This window comes from Hemibagrus wyckioides, linkage group LG06 (genome assembly GCF_019097595.1).
Source record: "Hemibagrus wyckioides isolate EC202008001 linkage group LG06, SWU_Hwy_1.0, whole genome shotgun sequence".
Lineage (NCBI taxonomy): Eukaryota > Metazoa > Chordata > Actinopteri > Siluriformes > Bagridae > Hemibagrus > Hemibagrus wyckioides.
The window spans coordinates 14,730,575-14,750,432 of NC_080715.1; the positions used below are offsets into that span (position 1 = coordinate 14,730,575).

Below are 19,858 nucleotides of genomic sequence, written 5' to 3' on the forward strand. Positions count from 1 at the left end.
CACCTACACGGTGTCCATTATCACAGAATGATTAAATAGCAGCCTGTGTGATACTTGATGCCTGTTACACACCACTCATTGTCTACAACGCTGATCACACAGCCCTAATTAATGATGTTAAACGTCATGGACATGTGATAGCTTAATGGTGATAAAGTTTCCAGATTATCTTCTCTTGATAATTGTGAAATTAGCTGGACTATGTAGCACAGTTTGCTCATTGAAGGCATTAAAGTGGTTTAATTTATCTTTTTGTGCCATGGAATGCAATATGCCTTCATATGCCTTTTGACAAAAACTATTACCATTTCCATGTATTAAATTCGCCAAAAGTTTTATCCAAATCAGTAAAATATATACATGAAGCACAGTTCAATCCAGGCATTGATATGCAGACTGACTTTAAACAAGTGTAAGACAGCAATGTAAAGTATAAAAAAAAAATGAGGGAGCCTAAACTCAACACAAAGGCTGGAGTAATTACTACTCCACATGAACTATAAACAGTAGTAATTAGAAAATTATTAGCAGAGTTATTCTAATATGTATTTATACAACAATAACAATAATTGGGTATTAGAGTTCATTGTGAGCAACACTTTTAATAAATCACCTATATAGCACACACGCACACACACATTTCTAAGTATTTATTTATGTTCTATAAGGCTTCAATTCTGCAGACTAGTTATTATGACATATATTGCTGCTCGGAGTATTCACAGATATTATGCTTAAAAATTTGTAAAGCTCTTAGTACTTAAATCCTTGCTTACAATGATCAGAATAAGCAACTAACATTATAAAATGGCAAAAAAAATATGGCTACAGTTCTTTTCTTTTAAATGCTCAAAAATGATTAGTTAATGGCTATAAATAAGACATTATAAGACATTGGTTTTGTATACAAATGAGATGCTTTCAAAATTGGCAAGGAGTAAACTTCTTCATTCTTTAAACATTTTATATTTGTTGTTATTAGTTCATTAATTAGATCAAAGAGAACATAATGATCATAGTCAACGGCCCTGCCTTTAGTTAAATAATTCATAGAAATGCGTGTGATCGTCTACAACAGAAGGTCTGCTATGCTGGCACTAGCGTAGCCAGGAATCACAATGTGGGTGGGCCCAGAGAAAATTGGGTGGGCCTAGTCTAAAATGCATCTTTTTCAAAATAAGCCAACACAACTACATCTGCTTGAATGCAAACCACCATTTAATCAGAGCATAAGCCTGTATGTCATCGTAAGCAGTGTTAAGAACATAACAATAAGAACAGCATGAGCATGACGGCCACACCACAGACGCACCGCAACACCATTATCAAATCAGCAGGACAGTATGTAAACTGTCCGATATATGGCTCAATGGCCATATAAACCACATGAAATGAACAATGACTATACAACTACATAGTAGGAAAATGTAGATTGGCTTACTTTTACACTGGCATGTAGGGGAGGTACACGCTGGAGAATAAAGTGCTGCTGGTGATGGAGTAAAAGGTGAATGAACAGAGCTCCTTACTGCTCGAGATTGATCTCCTGAATTGAGCTCCTGAACATCCTGAACATATCTTCCTCCTCCGGCTGCACACAATATTTCTTTGACACAACCTTTAGTACTGTAAGTTGCTCTGTTTCATTTTAGTTTAACGTGCAACTAAACGTCAGTGACCCTCTGTGAACTGTGCTCAGTGTGGAGGGATAGGGGCGGCATGAGCGTAGAGACGTTTTATTCATCCTCGAAACCGGAGGACGCTCTCACGCAGAAAGTACAAAAATTGACTCATACAGTAGAAGTAACATATGACGTTCCAAAGAAACCTAATACGGACAAAGGCATGTATAAAGGCATCCAGCAATCGCTGTGGTCAAGGCAGTCTTTTCTGTAGCAAGCAACTGACTGGGTGGGCTGAGTGGCCCACCCATAGCTAGGTGACTGTATGCTGGTCTATTTTTGTAAAACTAGAATTGCTGATATTTGTACTGCTACAGTGTTTTTCAGGTAAATGGTTCACTGTAATATCTCCATGACCCCATGTCTTATGTACTTATGTCTTAGGGACATGTAAATTTCTGCAAAGATATCTTGAGTAAGTAACAACTTGATTAAATTAAAATGATTAAATAGATAGTTCAACATTTGCCTAAACAACTCAGGTTCTCTCAGGTTGGTAGCTTTATAAGAACATTGGCTGGTACTTTAATCCAAGACTTTAGTCTCAGCAGATCCCAGATTGTTTTGTTAATGTAGCCTAAGAGTAGCCTATTACATACTAATATAATATATTTAACAAAAACTCTCACATAATTTAAAATAAATATACACTATATTGCCAAAAGTATTCGCTCATCTGCCTTGACTCGCATATGAACTTAAGTGACATCCCATTCCTAATCCATAGGGTTCAGTATGACGTCAGTCCACCCTTTGCAGCTATAACAGCTTCAACTCTTCTGGGAAGGCTGTCCACAAGGTTTAGGAGTGTGTTTATGGGAATTTTTGACCATTCTTCCAGAAGCGCATTTGTGAGGTCACACACTGATGTTGGACGAGAAGGCCTGGCTCTCAGTCTCTGCTCTAATTCATCCCAAAGGTGTTCTATCGGGTTGAGGTCAGGACTCTGTGCAGGCCAGTCAAGTTCATACACACCAGACTCTGTCATCCATGTCTTTATGGACCTTGCTTTGTGCACTGGTGCACAGTCATGTTGGAAGAGGAAGGGGCCAGCTCCAAACTGTTCCCACAAAGTTGGGAGCATGGAATTGTCCAAAATGTCTTGGTTTGCTGAAGCATTCAGAGTTCCTTTCACTGGAACTAAGGGGCCAAGCCCAGCTCCTGAAAAACAACCCCACACCATAATCCCCCCTCCACCAAACTTTACACTTGGCACAATGCAGTCAGACAAGTATCGTTCTCCTGGCAACCGCCAAACCCAGACTCGTCCATCAGATTGCCAGATGGAGAAGCGCGATTCGTCACTCCAGAGAACGCGTCTCCACTGCTCTAGAGTCCAGTGTCGGCGTGCTTTACACCACTGCATCCGACACTTTGCATTGCACTTGGTGATGTATGGCTTGGATGCAGCTGCTCGGCCATGGAAACCCATTCCATGAAGCTCTCTGCGCACTGTTCTTGAGCTAATCTGAAGGCCACATGAAGTTTGGAGGTCTGTAGCGATTGACTCTGCAGAAAATTGGCGATCTCTTCGCACTATGCGCCTCAGCATCCGCTGACCCCGCTCCGTCAGTTTACGTGGCCTACCACTTCGTGGCTGAGTTGCTGTCGTTCCCAAACACTTCCACGTTCTTATAATACAGCTGACAGTTGACTGTGGAATATTTAGGAGCGAGGAAATTTCACGACTGGATTTGTAGCACAGGTGGCATACTATCACAGTTCCACGCTGGAATTCACTGAGCTCCTGAGAGCGACCCATTCTTTCACAAATGTTTGTAAAAACAGTCTGCATGCCTAGGTGCTTGATTTTATACACCTGTGGCCATGGAAGTGATTGGAACACCTGATTCTGATTATTTGGATGGGTGAGCGAATACTTTTGGCAATATAGTGTATGTAAATGGATATTTTGCACTTTTATTCTATATTTTTTTTTATTTTATTAAATATCTAGGACAGCATATACACTATATTGCCAAAAATGATTATGACCCCTATATGGGCCTTAGCCACATTTTTCCCAAATTTTGGAAGCACACAGATGTCTTGATTGTTTTCGCATGTTATATTGTTACGATTTCCCTTCATGGGAACTAAGGGCCCGCATGACAATGCTTCTGTGAACAAAGCAAGCTCGATAAAATATGGTTTGCAATTTGGCAAAATTGGCACCTGCTACATGCAAGCCCGCCTTTCCCAAAATCCATAATCTCAGTATTGTCTGGATGTTTAATGAAGCTTTCTTAGGCACTGAACGTGCCTACAGTACATGTATTTCAATCTGACATAGCTAATGTGCTCCAACAGCAGCTGGTTATATTTAGTCCGACAGCCTGTGTACTGCTAATGAAGAGCGAGAAGGGCGAGCGGGTTGTGAACACATGTCCAGGAGTCTGTAAGCCCGGACTACTGTAGGCACACAGGATTAGTGACAGCAGGAATCTTTTGATCTTCTTGTTTATTGCACATCAGGTGTCCTCCGGAAGGACGGAGTCAGAGATAAGAGAATGTACTTTAAAGCACTGCCAGATAGGCCAAATGCCAATATTATATTTTTACAAATCTTGTTTTGTTCACTTATTATATATTCATCTTTAATTATGGCCAATAAACCTACAGTACACTCATATCTCATATCATATCATTTTAACCAGATTACTCAACCCCATACAGAGAGTATATCCAATACTTGTATACAGTAGATTATATACTAATACAGACATCACATGGATTTTCTAGATTTTCACATACTTAATAACAGACAGTTCAATTTTGGCTTGATAATGGATGCTTAATTAAGTTACTGAGCAGACAAAAACAACAAATTCATAAAAGCTAATGAGTTTACTCTTCATTTTTATTTTAATGGAAAATTCTACTCTGAATGATTTAAAGATTATTATTATAATTAATGTGTAATCTTGTAAAACGAATGAACACAAACATAAAAGATTTGACTTTTTTCAAAATGCCTTTCATTGACTTGTTGGTCTATTTTCACTTTGGTTAACACTTTCCTACATTACCCATGGTGCCATGTGTCTACCTGCTGATTAGGCTACAGTGGGATTTAGCTCTTGCTTTATATCTACCTAAAGAGACAGGTGCAACAATGATGTATTTCTTTTGTCTTTCCAGCTCTTTCACCCCCTTACCTGTAGACTCAAACAGATAATGTTCTAAAGCTTAAACATTCACCCAAAAACTACTGTCAATGCCATCAAACTCAACATCTTGTAGATTGCTAATTAGCCAAGCAGATTCTCTGCTGTGTCTCAGCACAGATATTTGTATTGGATAGTGGAACTTTCCATAATTTCAGCATTTTCTTTTCCCCCCTTTTTCACAATGAATGAAACACAATGTCATTAAGTGGGCTATGACACTGAATGATGACACAAAGACAATGGAGGGTGAGAAAAGATCTTGCTCTTTGGTTTTTAGGAGAAAGCAGCAAAACCAGACCAATTTGTAAATCTATTCCCCTCACCTCTACCTGGGCCTATCCATTATCATTGGTGGTTGAGATTTTTAACAGTTGATATGAAAATATATGGAGGGCACAGGACAGGGCTACAATTTATTCCTTTTCTTATTTTCTTATTCACTTGTATGAAATCTTATCAAAATCTGACCACACTGGCCTTGCTCTTTCAAACTAGAATGAATTTTTAATGAGCTCTGGTTCACCATTGCCTCTGACTGCTCTTTAATTCCTGATATAAAACAGCACTGGCTAAAGAAAGACAAGCTTTTGATAATGTTTAAGTCATGTTTAGTGCAATGGAGTAAAGACAATATAACAATTCCTGTTTGTTTCAGGCAACTAAACCCTGTATGGGCCTCCTGGGCTCTAGATATCTCCTCATCAGCAGTAACAGGCTGGAGGATATTTTGCTAATGGATTCCCTTGGGTTGCTGGACAAGGGATCAGTGAATGAACAATAGCTGGATTGGACAAGTGGACAAAGGGAACGTTAATGTCAGATGGGATAGATTCATGGTGCCTGTGTTTTTCTTGTGTTTCATTTTCAATAGAGGGCTGAGCCTGCAGCAGTGTGATGTAGCTGGGTCAGCTGTGTGCAGACGAGGGGTCAGGCTTCACTCACAGTATAAAAAAACACACACACAGGACAGGTCATCACTTCTGGCCTCTCTGGCCACATTAGTGTCTCTATGAACAGTCACACTGACCAGTCATCAGCTCAGTTTACATTCTACCAAACATCTACGACTTGCAAGTGATGTGCTACACACTATGCACTGTGTACTTTATCATCTTGTGTATGAATTTTAGAAGTGTAGTATTGTCACAAGTAGCACTGAAACCATAAAGTTTTATTAGCACTAGCCTTATCAAAATATGGTGAAGTTTTATAATGAAAAATGATGAAAAATAAATCACACAACTTGGGCTAATTTAAAAGACATTTTTTAAGCTGTCTTGTCCACTGAAGTGTCATCAACTATCTTGATCTTTTTTCTCATCCAGCATCAGTACCTGGTAGACCATCCCCTCTTTCACTATGTAAGCAAAGCCTGACTACTGAGTGCATGAAGCGTCAAACATTTTCAAACACAATTCATTTTTTTGTTCAGTCTGAATAAGTGCATCATATGGGTACTTGAAGTGCACTTCTTGTTGGAATTTTTAGTGTGAACACACTGCTCACACTAAAATTATTTATTACACTATTTATACTACAAGATTGCATAAACTAGTGCATAAGCGTAGACCTGCAGACACAGACAGACACATAGGCAGACACATGGATATGTATTGTGTGAGTGTTTACTGTGGTTAAGTACAATCATTTAGTGATCTGTGTGTGTATGTCTGTATGTGTGCATGTGTGTGATATGGGTTCTGGGCAGGCTGGGGACAAGGTAACTCTCCAGGATCATTATTGAGATGTTGAGGAGCCAGCTGGCAGAAAAGGAAACGCTTCCTGGAACACATTGGTGTTGGTTATGTGATGAAATTTGATGAAATACGTGATGAAATTTGTATAGACACATTAAATATAGAACTCTTTATATAGCAACATTGATTCATGAATTTTATAAAGTGGCAGGTGTGGGGCAGATTATTTTCCTTAAAATTCTTTGTTCAAATGTTGCTCTCTTCAGTATAGACTGAATATTATACCTTTGCTTATATTTCCCGTACTGTCTAGCTCACATATTTAATTAGTGGAAATTAAAGTAGCAGATGGTGGGTTGTAAGTAACTTTAAATAAATTAGGAAGGAATAAACAGAATAAAATAAGGTTTAACATGCAACAGAAGTCTTTACTCCTGTCTTGCTCTTTGACTCTTTGCAGGTTCGGATTTTCTTTGCAATACGCACATCATTCCAGTGAAGAACGAGGAAGGCGTAGTGATGATGTTCATTCTGAATTTTGACTATGTCCTGGAAGAGGACAGCAGTGATTCCCTGGAAAGGCTCAACCTCACCCCTCCACCTAAATCTGATTACAGTAAGTCTAATATCCTGCGCAATTTCACAACTTTAACAAAACTGTATTTTACACTTCTAATTTTTAAGTCCCTCCACACTACGTATGGCATTTTCAGGCTGCCCATCCATCTGTGTCTACCTGAGAGTCTAATTAATTCAATATCATGAGTAGGTCTGTAGGATTTTTATGGAATTGTCATTGTAGCAAGGGGATAAACAGATTATATTTTGGAATTGACAGGTTAATGTCACAACAACATCAGATGTCTGAAATAGTTTTTCTTCAGTTGTGTCCTACATGTTTTAAGTATTAAGGGTATTCTAGGCATATAAATTAATAGCAAGAAGGACATGAAATATTGGAGGCAGAGGCACACCTGTCAATCAGAATCAGAATCAGTTTTATTAAGTAATGTGGGTTTTACACATACAAGGAATTTGCCTTGGTGTATTGGTGCACAACAATAAAAAATATGCACATAAAAATCTAAGAATTTTGAGTAAGATTAACTGTATAGAAAATATACATAAACATATACACTGTGTAATAGTGCAGTATTATAATGTGCTATAAAAAACAGTGAACCGGTGAAAACAGTTAAATTACCAATGCTACGGTCAGTGCAGATGGAAACATTAACTGTACATTAATTGTACATTAGCGACCAGTGCAAAAACACGCAGTTTGAGGTAGGAAGATAAGATAGAGGTGCAGGTACAGTATGGCTGTCTGAGTTGTGTGTATTAATGTGACTCGTATGAACACAATGTCATTGGGATTGGGTTGTCCTTGTTCCTTTAAAGTGTATGTGCTTTATATCTGTAAAATGGGGTAGTCTAAATGATGAAGTCTGAGTTTGTGTATGTGTGTATGTCAGAGAGTAAGGGTATATGATTATAGCACAGAAGACTCATATAATATTGTGTCATTATATTTTCTTGTGGCCTGAGATGATTAAGATGCACTGTAATCTTCAGAAGGACACATTAGCCCCAGAGCATAGGTCCCTTCACTAGTAAGTCCTTCACAGTTGAGTCAAAGTCTGGTATTCATGCAGTTGTTGTGTTTGGCCCACTGGGTCAGAACCTGCCTGATGGAGTCCACTGAGCTGTTGAAGAACACAGGCTCGGTGTGGCACAGTAACACAGCACCAGGTCAGCAGTGGAATTATATTCATTGGAGAGCAGCGTCCAATAGAGTCTTCACAGGAAATTGTGGTGGAACCTTCATTTTTTGCACAGAACACAAGCAGTGGCAGATTATAAGATTGGAACTAGATTAACACAGATGATGTATGCTTATTGTCCCTTCACTCAACATCCTGTGTATCACCTTGCCTGACCTTTTCATTGTTCTGGGTGAGCAAATGGAACTAAAATGTGTATGTGTGTGCATGCGTGTGTGAGAGCGCAGGTGTGTGCAGGTCATCAAAGTCTACTTGTTTATGGATAAAGGCAATTTTGTGTTTTTGGATAATCAGATGATCCACTTAAATGTCTTACAAGCAGCTTTATATGCTGAATATTTAAAAAAAAAAAGTAAAGAAAAGAAAAGAAAAAACCTAATAAGAGAAAGTACTCTTTTCAAGTGCTTCTATGAGACAGTTCTTTCAGACAAACACACACACAAACACATACAATCACAGGATAACAAAGGAAAAAGACATCATAACTTTTAAGCTTTTACTTTCAAACTCAGATTCAAAAGATGACATTTTGCTCTCATTGTTTGTCAACATGTTTCTTTAGATGGATGTGTCACTTTAAATCAATACATCACCTTTAATCCTATCATGAAATATTTTTATCTGATAGGAAAGGTCTGTTCCATGATGACATACCATTCCCTGGGCAGGAGCCGTTACTTAATGCTAAATGAGTATTAAAATGATGTAAATAATATGCTGTAATCTTCACAGTTCTCACAGACCTCAACCCATCTGCATAATGTTTCCACATCTAGTTTGCACCGCATTTTTTTGTTGTGTTCTGTGATTTCCATGTACACAGATTTTTCATACCTTTTCCTAGATGGATAAAAGAACAAATAACGTGTTTACTCAAATGGTTGCTCTAAAATGGTAATTTCATGAATGTAGCTGTTACACTGTAACTGCTACATATCTGAGGTTTTTATCAGAGATGAGGTTTTAAAAAAAATTGCTGTATTTAATTTGTACTATTTTTGTACCAGTGAAGTAGTCACATCGTTTCTTGTGAGTGTAAAAAATGCTGCAGTGAGGATGAGGATTAGGACGATGTTCCATATCTCTGTGGTTCCAACCAGGGTTAACTGTTTAATCACTGTTTGCCCTGAGTCGTCATATCTGGAATTCCATTCTCACCCTGACACGTCCTTTTGGGAGAGAGTTATTTTTAGCTGTGAGTGTGTGTGTGTGTGTATGAGTGTGAGTGTGAGTGTGTGAATCACAGAAGAATCACGGCTTCACAAGCTGCTGTGGTCTTGGGTCGTTTTAGAAGTGAAACCATCAAGGTGTCAAGACAGGACTGGAATTGTTAAAGCCTCATCTTGCACTGAGCACAAGGCAGCCATATACACTGCTTACACATTGTGTTGTGTTTATGTTCTGTATTCCAATGTGTATGTAAGTACTGCTGTGAATGTGTTTTTAGGATGTGTGTACAAATGTACATTTGCATATGTAGGTGCATGTAGGGATCATCAATCCCCTACTGCCTGTATCAGCAAATTTTCCATAGAAAAATAAATCTTCAGCAAAGGCAGAAGAGATTAACATTTATCATGAGAAGCCATTAGATCTCCTGGGAATAAACACAAATCTGCCTGATTTAATGACCACTAAATGTACACTGAGAGGATATCCATATAAATTCAGGCTCATTGAAAAGTCATCTGAGCCATAAGAACATAATTATGAGTGTATTACAACAACAAAAAATAGTTGATTTGTTGCAAAATCCTTCCCTTCGGATCCCTTAGGTTCCTGAACTTGCAGATATAAATGCACATCCATTAAAGGTTACTAGGCTACAGAGAAATATCTTTACCTAAGGCAGGAAAAAGAACATTGCTTTGAGTTTCATTTGCATGTATATCTATACTCTAAGCCTTCTAACCTGAAATGGTTTGACCTTTTGAATAGGATTGGATGCACACAATGGTAAAAAGGTACATTCTTTTATTACACATTGGCTCTATATGTGTTTGTGATTTATGTCAGTATTACTAAATAAACAAACCCTTTGAATTCACACACAGTGTGACACAATGTCAGCCTCTGAGCTTGAAGTATCTAAGCAGCTCTTCCCTAAAATATGGTAGATCCATTTCAATAGTGGTTTTTTTTTTTTGGTTAAGAGTCTGCATAGCAGTGAAATATAAAATAATGGATAACTGGGCCTGAAACTGAAACTCCATCCAAACTACCATGAGATAAATTTCCATCTCTACTTTTTGTTACTTGTGATGGTATTGCTACAATCATTACTTCTCCACCTTATCCATACTCTTTAGTGACATCTTCAACCATATCTCTGCAGTCAGGGCTATGTCTGTCCAGCAGAAGCCACCTAGAATTCCTGACAGGTTTTTAAAGACCATCTCTAACCCTGCTCCATTTTTAATAGCTCCTTTTAAAAGTTGAAAGCATTCCCTGTACTCGCAAAAGTGCTCATTTTATTCCTGGGTTTTTGATTAAGTTAATTTACATGTACTGTCCTGATGGTTTCTATTAAACATGCCATCAGCATCTAGTGATTTTAATGGCTAATGGAACCCACTAGCCCTATTCCCAATAGGATGTGTTTCAGCTAGGGTTTCATGTTAGAATTATGACTGATTTTTTTTTTTATTTGGTTTATACATCAGGTTGAAGCCAACTTCAGAAAATCTAATCTTGTTATCCTTTAATGTTTTACAGACCACCATCTATGCCATGATGCTGAACACTCGATCCTCTGTGAGTTTAGATCATCTCTAATAACAGGCTGATCAGCCAAGACAGAAAGATTTTTTTTTTTTTTCATTTCCTTCCATTTGAGGGTGCTCAGTGAGGGAGCATATTTGTACAGGACTTTAAATTCAATTTGAGTGCAGTGCACTTGGCATTATCAGTAAATGGAGTCCATAAAAGAGGCTTTAGTGCCAGACCTGCTTGAGTGTGTGAAGGTGATGGATGCAAGAAGAGAAAGTAGGCAGCCAAGATAGTTTAATATCTCTTTATACATTATTAACCTCCACTGCACAGATCTGCATGCCCTCTGTCAACATCACTCACAATCACACAGACACATTAGGCTTTGGGAGTACATGAAGAGCTGTACTCCAGATGAGTTTTTAGAGATGCAGGCATGTGTGTTACCTTTCACAGTACAGAACAGTCTTGCCTTTTTAGGCCTCTATTCACATGCATTAGTAATTTGCTGGGGATTCTCACATAACCATTTGAAAGTTTTGCAAATAGCCTAAAGTATATCATACATATTTTTGGTGAAGACTATCCATTACTTTGGTCAGTTTTTATAGCTACTGAGCATGTGGTGTTCGATAGATTTTGAAACATGAGTCCTTCTGTCAAATTTCCAATGCTATAGACTTCCATACCCACAGACAGCAAAGGTGATCTGTATTTGTATAAGATTGACAGATAACAGGCATGTGTCATGTTCAGCACTTGTTTAAACATCAGTGCATGTGAATGCAGAGTGGTGTATAATGTGGACTGAAGAGCTTGTTGAGTGAAGCCTTTCTTGTGTAGCTCCAAGAGCTCCACTGCTGTCATTAGAACACAGCAGCTCTTTCCGGCCCTCCCTGAGAGTTTTTCCACTCAGTTTTCAATAGAATGCCTGTGTATTGTCTTCTATACCAGGATGCGTTGTTTACTACATGCTGTTCTTCTTGCAAGACAAGCCATGAGACCTGTCATTTTCACAGCTAATGAAAGCCACAGTGTTGATTCATTCATCTTCAGCAACCATTTTATCCTGAGTGTTGTTGCAGAGGTTCCAGATTCTATCTCTGTGAACCCTTGGAAAAAAGGTAAAAATACACGACAGATGTCAAGCCAGTTCATAGCATCATGCATACAGAGTCATGCACTCATTCACTTCTATGGGGAATTTGTAATAGCTAACCAACATGCCAACATGTATTTGGGAAGAAACTAAAAAACCTGCCAGAAAACCACACTGACACATTGAGAACATGCAAAACTGCAGACTGACAAGTTCATGATCAAGCTCTGGAGCTGTTGAGCAGCAACACTAGACCAAAATGTTTTTGGTTATAACCATAAATAATGTGATATGCGACAAGATAAGGTTTTATGCCCTTTTAGGACATTTTGGGACAGGAGTACAATATATGCATAGCAATTTTGAAACTATCCTAAACAACAAATTTTCTGTTGCATGCCAGGTATTAAGGTGTCATATCTGCATAAGCATCATAGCCCTTTTTGAAAAACTTTTGAGGAAAATAATATTATTTATAATGCATTACACAGTAATTTACAGAAATACAGAGTAAACCACAGCATAGACACCATGATAAGACAGAGTAGACTGCTCAGTAATAATGTATTCACACATTCTGATGTATTCTGTCACCGATAAAATCACTAAAGCATACTTTTGTAGACATTTTGGAATATTTCCTGGAGTGTTTATTGTTTACATAATGTACTGCATACTACACGCTGCTTTAAGTGATGTTTATACTGTGTATTATGCCTTGTTGAACACAGCTGATATTACTGCATGGAAGAGAACAATTCCTGTCAACAGACATTTTTGTCAACAGTAATTTATTTCATTCCTAATCGAATGCACATGTGTCTAATTAACAAGTTACTTAGCAGATGCTCCTCATTTGAACTAACGATTTCTACTGATGCAAAATGTAAGCCAGTAGTGGAGGAAAAAACTGAACTGCTACATATAATAGCTGTGTCTTAAAACTTAGGCTGCAGCCTAGTTAAGTGAGTTAGGAAAACATACAACCAACCACCAAAAACAATGTTGTTTTTACACAGTTTATTTTAAACAATGTATTTGAATTGGATTTACTTTTTTATCAGAATGTATAATTAGCTACTACAATATCTTACTCACTATTTTATTCCAGCAAAGGTTAACACTCAATTTATTAATTTATTCTGTAACTATATATATATTTATATTATATTTTTAGGAATACTCATTTTGGCACGTTTTATAAAATGTGTGTACATAGAGTAGAATAAAGCCTGTTTCCTGCTGTAACCCTAGTTACAGCAGGAAACAGCTCTAGAATAAAGCCTTTTTCCTATAACCCTCTCTCCTTTGGGGATGCTGTATCAAAGCTAACCCTTAGCTTCGCCTTTGCAAAGAAAGGAATTTGAATAAATTGTAATTTATATATGACTTTATATAGGTTCGCTATTCTTATTCTTAAAGGTGACTGCATGGTGATTCGGCAGTCAGATAACACCTTCCAAAGACAACAGATGCAAGGAATCAATTTTAAGCTTTACTGGTGTCCATGGATTAGCGTAAAACTGTGACAAATCCAAAATACAGAATTCTAAGTGTGCAGTCAACAAACATGTTCACATAACCACAACAAAGGTTCTTTACATTGCATATAATCAGCATTAATCGTAAGAAATAGCTCATAAAAAAAAACAAAAAAAAAACAGGGAATAAATTGACATCTTTCATATAAGAGATAACAACTGAAGTAAAAATGCATAGAAATAATAATGTAGCGATATTTACATACTAACTGTAAAATTGTGACAAATCCAAAATACAGAAGTGTGCAGCAATCAAACACATAACTACAACAAAGGTTCTTTACATTGCGTATAGTCAGCATTAATGATCAGAAATCGATAATTTTTTAGGAATACTCATTTTGGCACATTTTATAAAATGTGTACATAGAGTAAATTACGCACATGCCAAGACTAGCTCTAGAATAAAGGCTGTTTCCTGCTGCTGGGATACTACAATCTGTTTCTGAAACGATTGCCCTCCTTCTCCTTTGGGTTTTCTTTAGAAATTGTGCAGCCCTATTAAAAGTCTCAGGAGGGTGCCTTAGTCAATATATTTTTCCAATATCAACAAAATGATGAATGCAGCACACTTCAAAGCAACAATACATAGGGGACATTCAATACTGCAGGACTTTGTGTTTTCATTTGATCATGTTGTGAACAAAAATGGTTATTAAAAAATATTTAATGTAGTTGATAAGTGCTGAAAGGACCAAAGATTACCCAGACATGTTTGATACTGATAACACATTTCCACTGAAAACCTCTTGAGAACTGGGAGTGTTTTGTACTTTTCAACTATAAAAGATGCTTCTCTGAAATGCTCAGAACTGTAACATCAGAGCCCAGAGGCAATGTTTTGTTTTGTTCTGTTTTTGTTTTAGAGTTTGTTTGTTTTTTGTTTTTTTTTATTTGATTGTTTCTTTGTTGTTGTTTGTCTGTTATTGTTATTTTGTTTGTTTTTTTTTCATTAGCATACTAACAGCTTGGACGACTCATTAAAATAATTTATTTGTTAAAATAAGACGTGGTCACTTCCTGGGTTTAGTAAGAAACACCCATTAAATGTGCAACTACAACAGACTTCATTAGACTTTTAATACTCAAAAATTTACAGTAAGCATTTTCCCAACTCTAAAGTTGAGCTGAAGTTGTAAAAGCATCTGCTCATAGGCATAGCGTATGTCCACTGCATTTTGAAAGTCTTTTATATAATAGGTTCTGGCAGAAACTATTCCAAGTTCTTTTAAAAAATCACTTTAAACAAGTTCATTGTGTTCATGTTTTTTTAATTCATGGTATAATAAAATGCCTCTATAATAAAACTCTTGCATCCAGGTGGCTGTTAATTTACAGTTGTGCTTCTAGCAGCATTTATTTCCTGCAGACCCAGATGTCTGCATCACACACAGCAACATAAATGCATTAATTTATAGTCTATTATAATATTACATAGTGATTTGGAAAGTTTATAGTTCTATTGCATCCATTGTTTTGTTATTGAATAAAATGAACACATTTAGTGGTAACTGGCTTTACATGTCATTGATCATGCAAGGGTTTTTTTTCTACTAAAATTGAAATTTGAAACTCAGAGTTGAAGGTCCAAACCCCAGCATTGCCTAGCTGCCACTGGTGGGCTCCTGAGCATAGATTATAACCCTCTCTCCTTTAGGGATGCTGTATGTATTTCTTTGCAAAGAAAGGAATTTCACTAAATTGTAATTTATATATAATTCTTATTCTTAAAGGTGACTGCATGGTGATTCGGCAGTCACAAATCCAAAATACAGAAGTCTAAGTGTGCAGTCAACAAACATGTTCACATAACCACAACAAAGGTTCTTTACATTGCATATAGTCAGCATTAATAATCAGAAATAGATCATAAAAAATACAGGGAATAAATTGACATATTTCATATAAGATATAACAACTGAAGTAAAAATGTATAGAAATTATAATGTAGCGATATTTACATACTAACTGTGCCTTCAAAACAACTTGAGTCAAAGCGCAATAGTAGCCATGACTATATGTTCTTCCCTGCTGCTACTAAACTAAGATCTCACTTATGACATAATCATATTAGGACTCAGATAATCTTATACGCATTACCTAACTTGAACAGAAGGGCTAGTTTTACGACACTTTATAGCAAATCAAATGCAAAATGTTCTCAGAGAACAGCACAATAATTAAGATTTCTTTTTTTTTAAAGTTTTTCTTCTATCCACTCTTAATTTATGACCTTTTATTTCTGGAAAGATGATGCCCTCTATTTAAAGACTCATGTGAATGTCATTCATTTTCTTGCTCTAGTTTCCCATTAAACTCCTCCCTGTTTCACAAATCTCTCCTCCTTGATGAAGTATAATTTTGGTTCCCTTTTAGCTTTGCTTGCAGGACATGCATCCATACCAAGATCCTGTACTCAATGAGCTCAGAGACATACTGTGCATTTGTGGCATTACAGTGGTCAATTTTTTCCTGGGTTTCAATCTTTTTATTTGATCAAGGAATAGAATGTTCCAGACTAAAGCATTTTTCCACTGTTCCATTTCTATACAGAATCCTATTTTCTGCAGCAACTGTTAAAATCTATCTCCATTCCTTTCAAGATTGCAAAATACACCAAAGCTGCAAGCTGTGCCTCTTGATATTGGCTATATATTTTCTCTTGTCTCTTCTAGGGAAAGGAAGATTCTTCAGGTTCCGTTTGCCTTCCTTGAACCTGTTAGGTTCCAGCAAACAGTCTCTGCCCCAGGAAGACCCTGACACAGTGATGGTAGACTCTCCGAGAGCTAGCAATGACTCTGTGCCAATGAGGGACTTCCAGTCTCCGACTAAGGAAAGCTGTAGTCCTGCTGATGCCAATGACACACAGGCTCTTATCAGCTCCAGTCCTCATTCATCCCCAATTAGTGTGTCTGGACCCCTTGACCACTCATCCCCTAAACAACTGTGGGACCGCCCAAGTCTGTCTCAGGCCCAGTCCACTACCTGCCTGGCGCAGTCCATCTCCAGAGACAGTGTGTGTAGCAGAAGACGAGCCTCATCCGTGCATGATATCGAAGGCCTCAGCTCCAACTCCAAACGCCTGTTGCGGGATCGGCATGCTAGTGAAGGTAAATTAACCCACAGAATGCAAGAAGTGTGGTCTTATGAGAATTATCTTGTAAGCTATTGAGTGCGACATAGAATTATCTTGTGAGACATAGACCCTGAACAGAAAGACCTGTCACTGGCAAGTCAGTTTTTGGCCCCAAAACAACAAAAGCCTCTGAACAACAATTTTGCAAGTGTGCAGAAACAAAATATACACGGAATGCCACTTTATTCTTCTAGTTTTATATGTGTGTTGTCATTAAATGTAAACATGTAAAACATGATCGTAAATACTGTAAATACTGTAAAAGATGTGGATTTTCTATGGTAAGTATCTGCATTAGTTTTAGACAGATGCATCAGAGTGCAAGGAAATATTAGAAGTTAGAAGATTCATTAACTTACTCCACAAAATATTGATGGACTGCCCTGGTATATTATTTCTCAGATGGTGGTTTACGTTTAATAAAATTAAACTATAAAACTAACTATAAACAGAACCCACTGGTAATCTGAACTTGAACATTAATTTCTTTGATCGCTTATCAATGTTCTCCTGCGTTTCAGACCATGGCCGCAGTGTGAAAGGTAACCGTGTGTTATGATTGAATGCTTTACAATCTTGGACTGATTGTTGCATGTTTTTAAAGAACAGTGTTTGATTCTTTCTTGTTATATAAACTATTAGCATCTTGCAATGATCACCATCAATTTTTTAGCCTCTAATGTCAGAGCCTACTCTTCTACTGATTTATTAAAAAAAGTGTCCAGGGAATCATTGCGTCTGCCTGATATCAGTTCTCAAATCATGAATCCCCAGACAGAAGCTTCATAGAGTGATGACAAGACAATGTGTGGAACGATGAGGAGTCCCAGGGGTCTGGCTGTTGTTAGACTATAATTTAGAGTACGGTGCAAAAAATGTCTTGGTGTATAGGTGAGGTTAAACTAGACTCATAAATGAACATTTGGTCCTAGCCAGAATTGATTAGTAAAGGCCCATTCCTCTGCAAGAAACTGATCTGACAGGAAATCAATCAATCCTATGTTTATTTGAATGTTACGTACAAATCTGTTGTCAGAACCATATATATCTCTTAGAAGCATGTATGAATGAAGCCTGTTTCTGACATTTTGTTGTGTAGTGTGTCATTTCAGTCTTTTACGTACTTTAAAATCTTGTCATTATTTACTGCTGTATGATCTGGTTCAAAGTTAACGTCCCATAAAAACCATTCCTTAGGTACCAATCAGCCTCTACAAGAAAAGCACCTTTTAAGAGAGCATATCCTTCTAATGAGTTGCATTTCAGTGTTTTTTTTTTTTTAAGAGTCTAATTGCCATGCTCTTAACTAGCTTCTGCATCTTTTCATCATTAGGTCCTTTTAACCATCTCAAATCTAGCCTGCTGGGCTCTACCTCAGACTCCAACCTAAACAAATACACTACAATTAACAAGATTCCCCTCATCGCACTTAACTTCTCTGAAACTAACAACGACAAAAGAGCTCCCTCACCTCCTTCCTCCGAGAAGACCATCATTGCTCCGAAAGTTAAAGACCGCACACACAATGTCACTGAGAAAGTCACACAGGTAAGATCCATGGTGTTGCAGTATACTAGGTAACACAGCTGTTGTGTCTATTTGTGTATTGCATTGCAGTATAGAGGCATGGCACACTGTTCATTCTGATTATAAGTTAGAATAATAAACAGTACCTAAAGTTCCCCTATTATTTCTTGGTTTATGTATATTTAGTAGTATATTTTGTGTGCGCATATGTGTGGATGTGAGTGTTTATATATAAAAAACTATATTTGGATGGCTTCATTTTATAGGGAACTAAATAATAACCAAAGTTGGAATGTATACGCTAAGTAATGTAAACTGTAAGTATATTTAAAACAAATGAATAGTAATAATCATTACTCCAACTGTCGCTGTATACACCTGCTTAACAATATTCAGATATCTTGGCAAAGCTGTTAGCTGGCAAGAGTTTACTACTCCTGAAGATCGCTCAAGAGTGATGTGACTATTGTTCTCTATTCTCAAGGGGTACAATGACAATGACAAAAGAAAACCACATGAAAATAACAATTCATGACAATAACCCCATGAATATAAGGATTCAGCTACTGTTCATTGCTTTTGTTTTGTTTTGAGTATACTTACAATAGCTAGTTCAGTCTACTCAGCTAGATTAATTATAAGTTTTAGTTTCAGATATTGTCAGACTAAAACATACGAGGCATATTGTTGATAGTTAATATACATAATTTACAATTTGGTTAACAACATAGAGCTACTTGATGCTTTCTTTCCAATACAAATCTTTTTTTCCGAATGTTTCACCTGTGTATAGCAAGGACATTAAAAACCGTCACTCACGGATCAGCTATTATGTATTCTATGTATTTTATATAGAAATTAATTTGGACAGCAGACAAATGTTAAAAAGTCATTACAGTTGTTTTTCGTTCCTGTCACTACAGAGAATTATAGAGAATTATTGACTTCCGGTAGTATTGTTTTACTGCCAGTAAGAACGAATATAGGAGTTACATTGTTACTATAGACTATTGTTCAGTTCAAATCTCCAGCCTCTATCTTCCATTATTCAACATCCATCTCTCTCTCTCTCTCTCTCTCTCTCTCTCTCTCTCTCTGACACTGCAATGCATCAAAAGACCATCTGAGCATGAAGATGGATTTCCTACTGCTGTGCACAAATATATGGCCCAATATTGGCAGAACAGAATTCAATAGTACTGTGGCAGCCTTAAAGTGTTAGCACAGTTCTTCCTTCCAGTTTTTAGGGGTTTTTTTGTTTTGTTCTGGGTTTTTTTTTTTGCCTCAGCGGTAGCATGGAGACTTGATTTAGGTCCTTGCACAGACAGTGGATACGCTCTAGGGCCAGATAAGTGCTGAAATGTCCTTCTGTTAACCCACAGTCATTCTGTAGACCGAAGGGCATCAGATGGCACCCATCTCATATGTATCACTTTCAAAAACAGATGTAGGAAGAAATGAGAAGCAGAAAAACAGAAACCTATCCAGAAAAACACAAGTATACTGTTAACAG

The 19,858-nt window shown here is 37.3% G+C and overlaps 1 protein-coding gene across 4 annotated transcripts in view; it reads left to right on the forward strand.

Annotated features, from left to right (window-relative positions):
• LOC131354898 (potassium voltage-gated channel subfamily H member 7-like) overlaps positions 1 to 19,858 on the forward strand; it is a 64,712-nt gene that overhangs the window by 18,592 nt on the left and 26,262 nt on the right. The window contains exons 3-7 of one of the 4 annotated variants that reach the window (XM_058392998.1): positions 7,010 to 7,165; positions 11,049 to 11,087; positions 16,358 to 16,792; positions 17,340 to 17,360; positions 18,152 to 18,366. In XM_058392998.1, coding sequence (XP_058248981.1) covers positions 7,010 to 7,165; positions 11,049 to 11,087; positions 16,358 to 16,792; positions 17,340 to 17,360; positions 18,152 to 18,366 — 866 coding nt within the window. The remainder of the gene's footprint in view (positions 1 to 7,009; positions 7,166 to 11,048; positions 11,088 to 16,357; positions 16,793 to 17,339; positions 17,361 to 18,151; positions 18,367 to 19,858) is intronic. The other 3 variants (XM_058392999.1, XM_058393000.1, XM_058393001.1) reach the window with 3 other exon arrangements.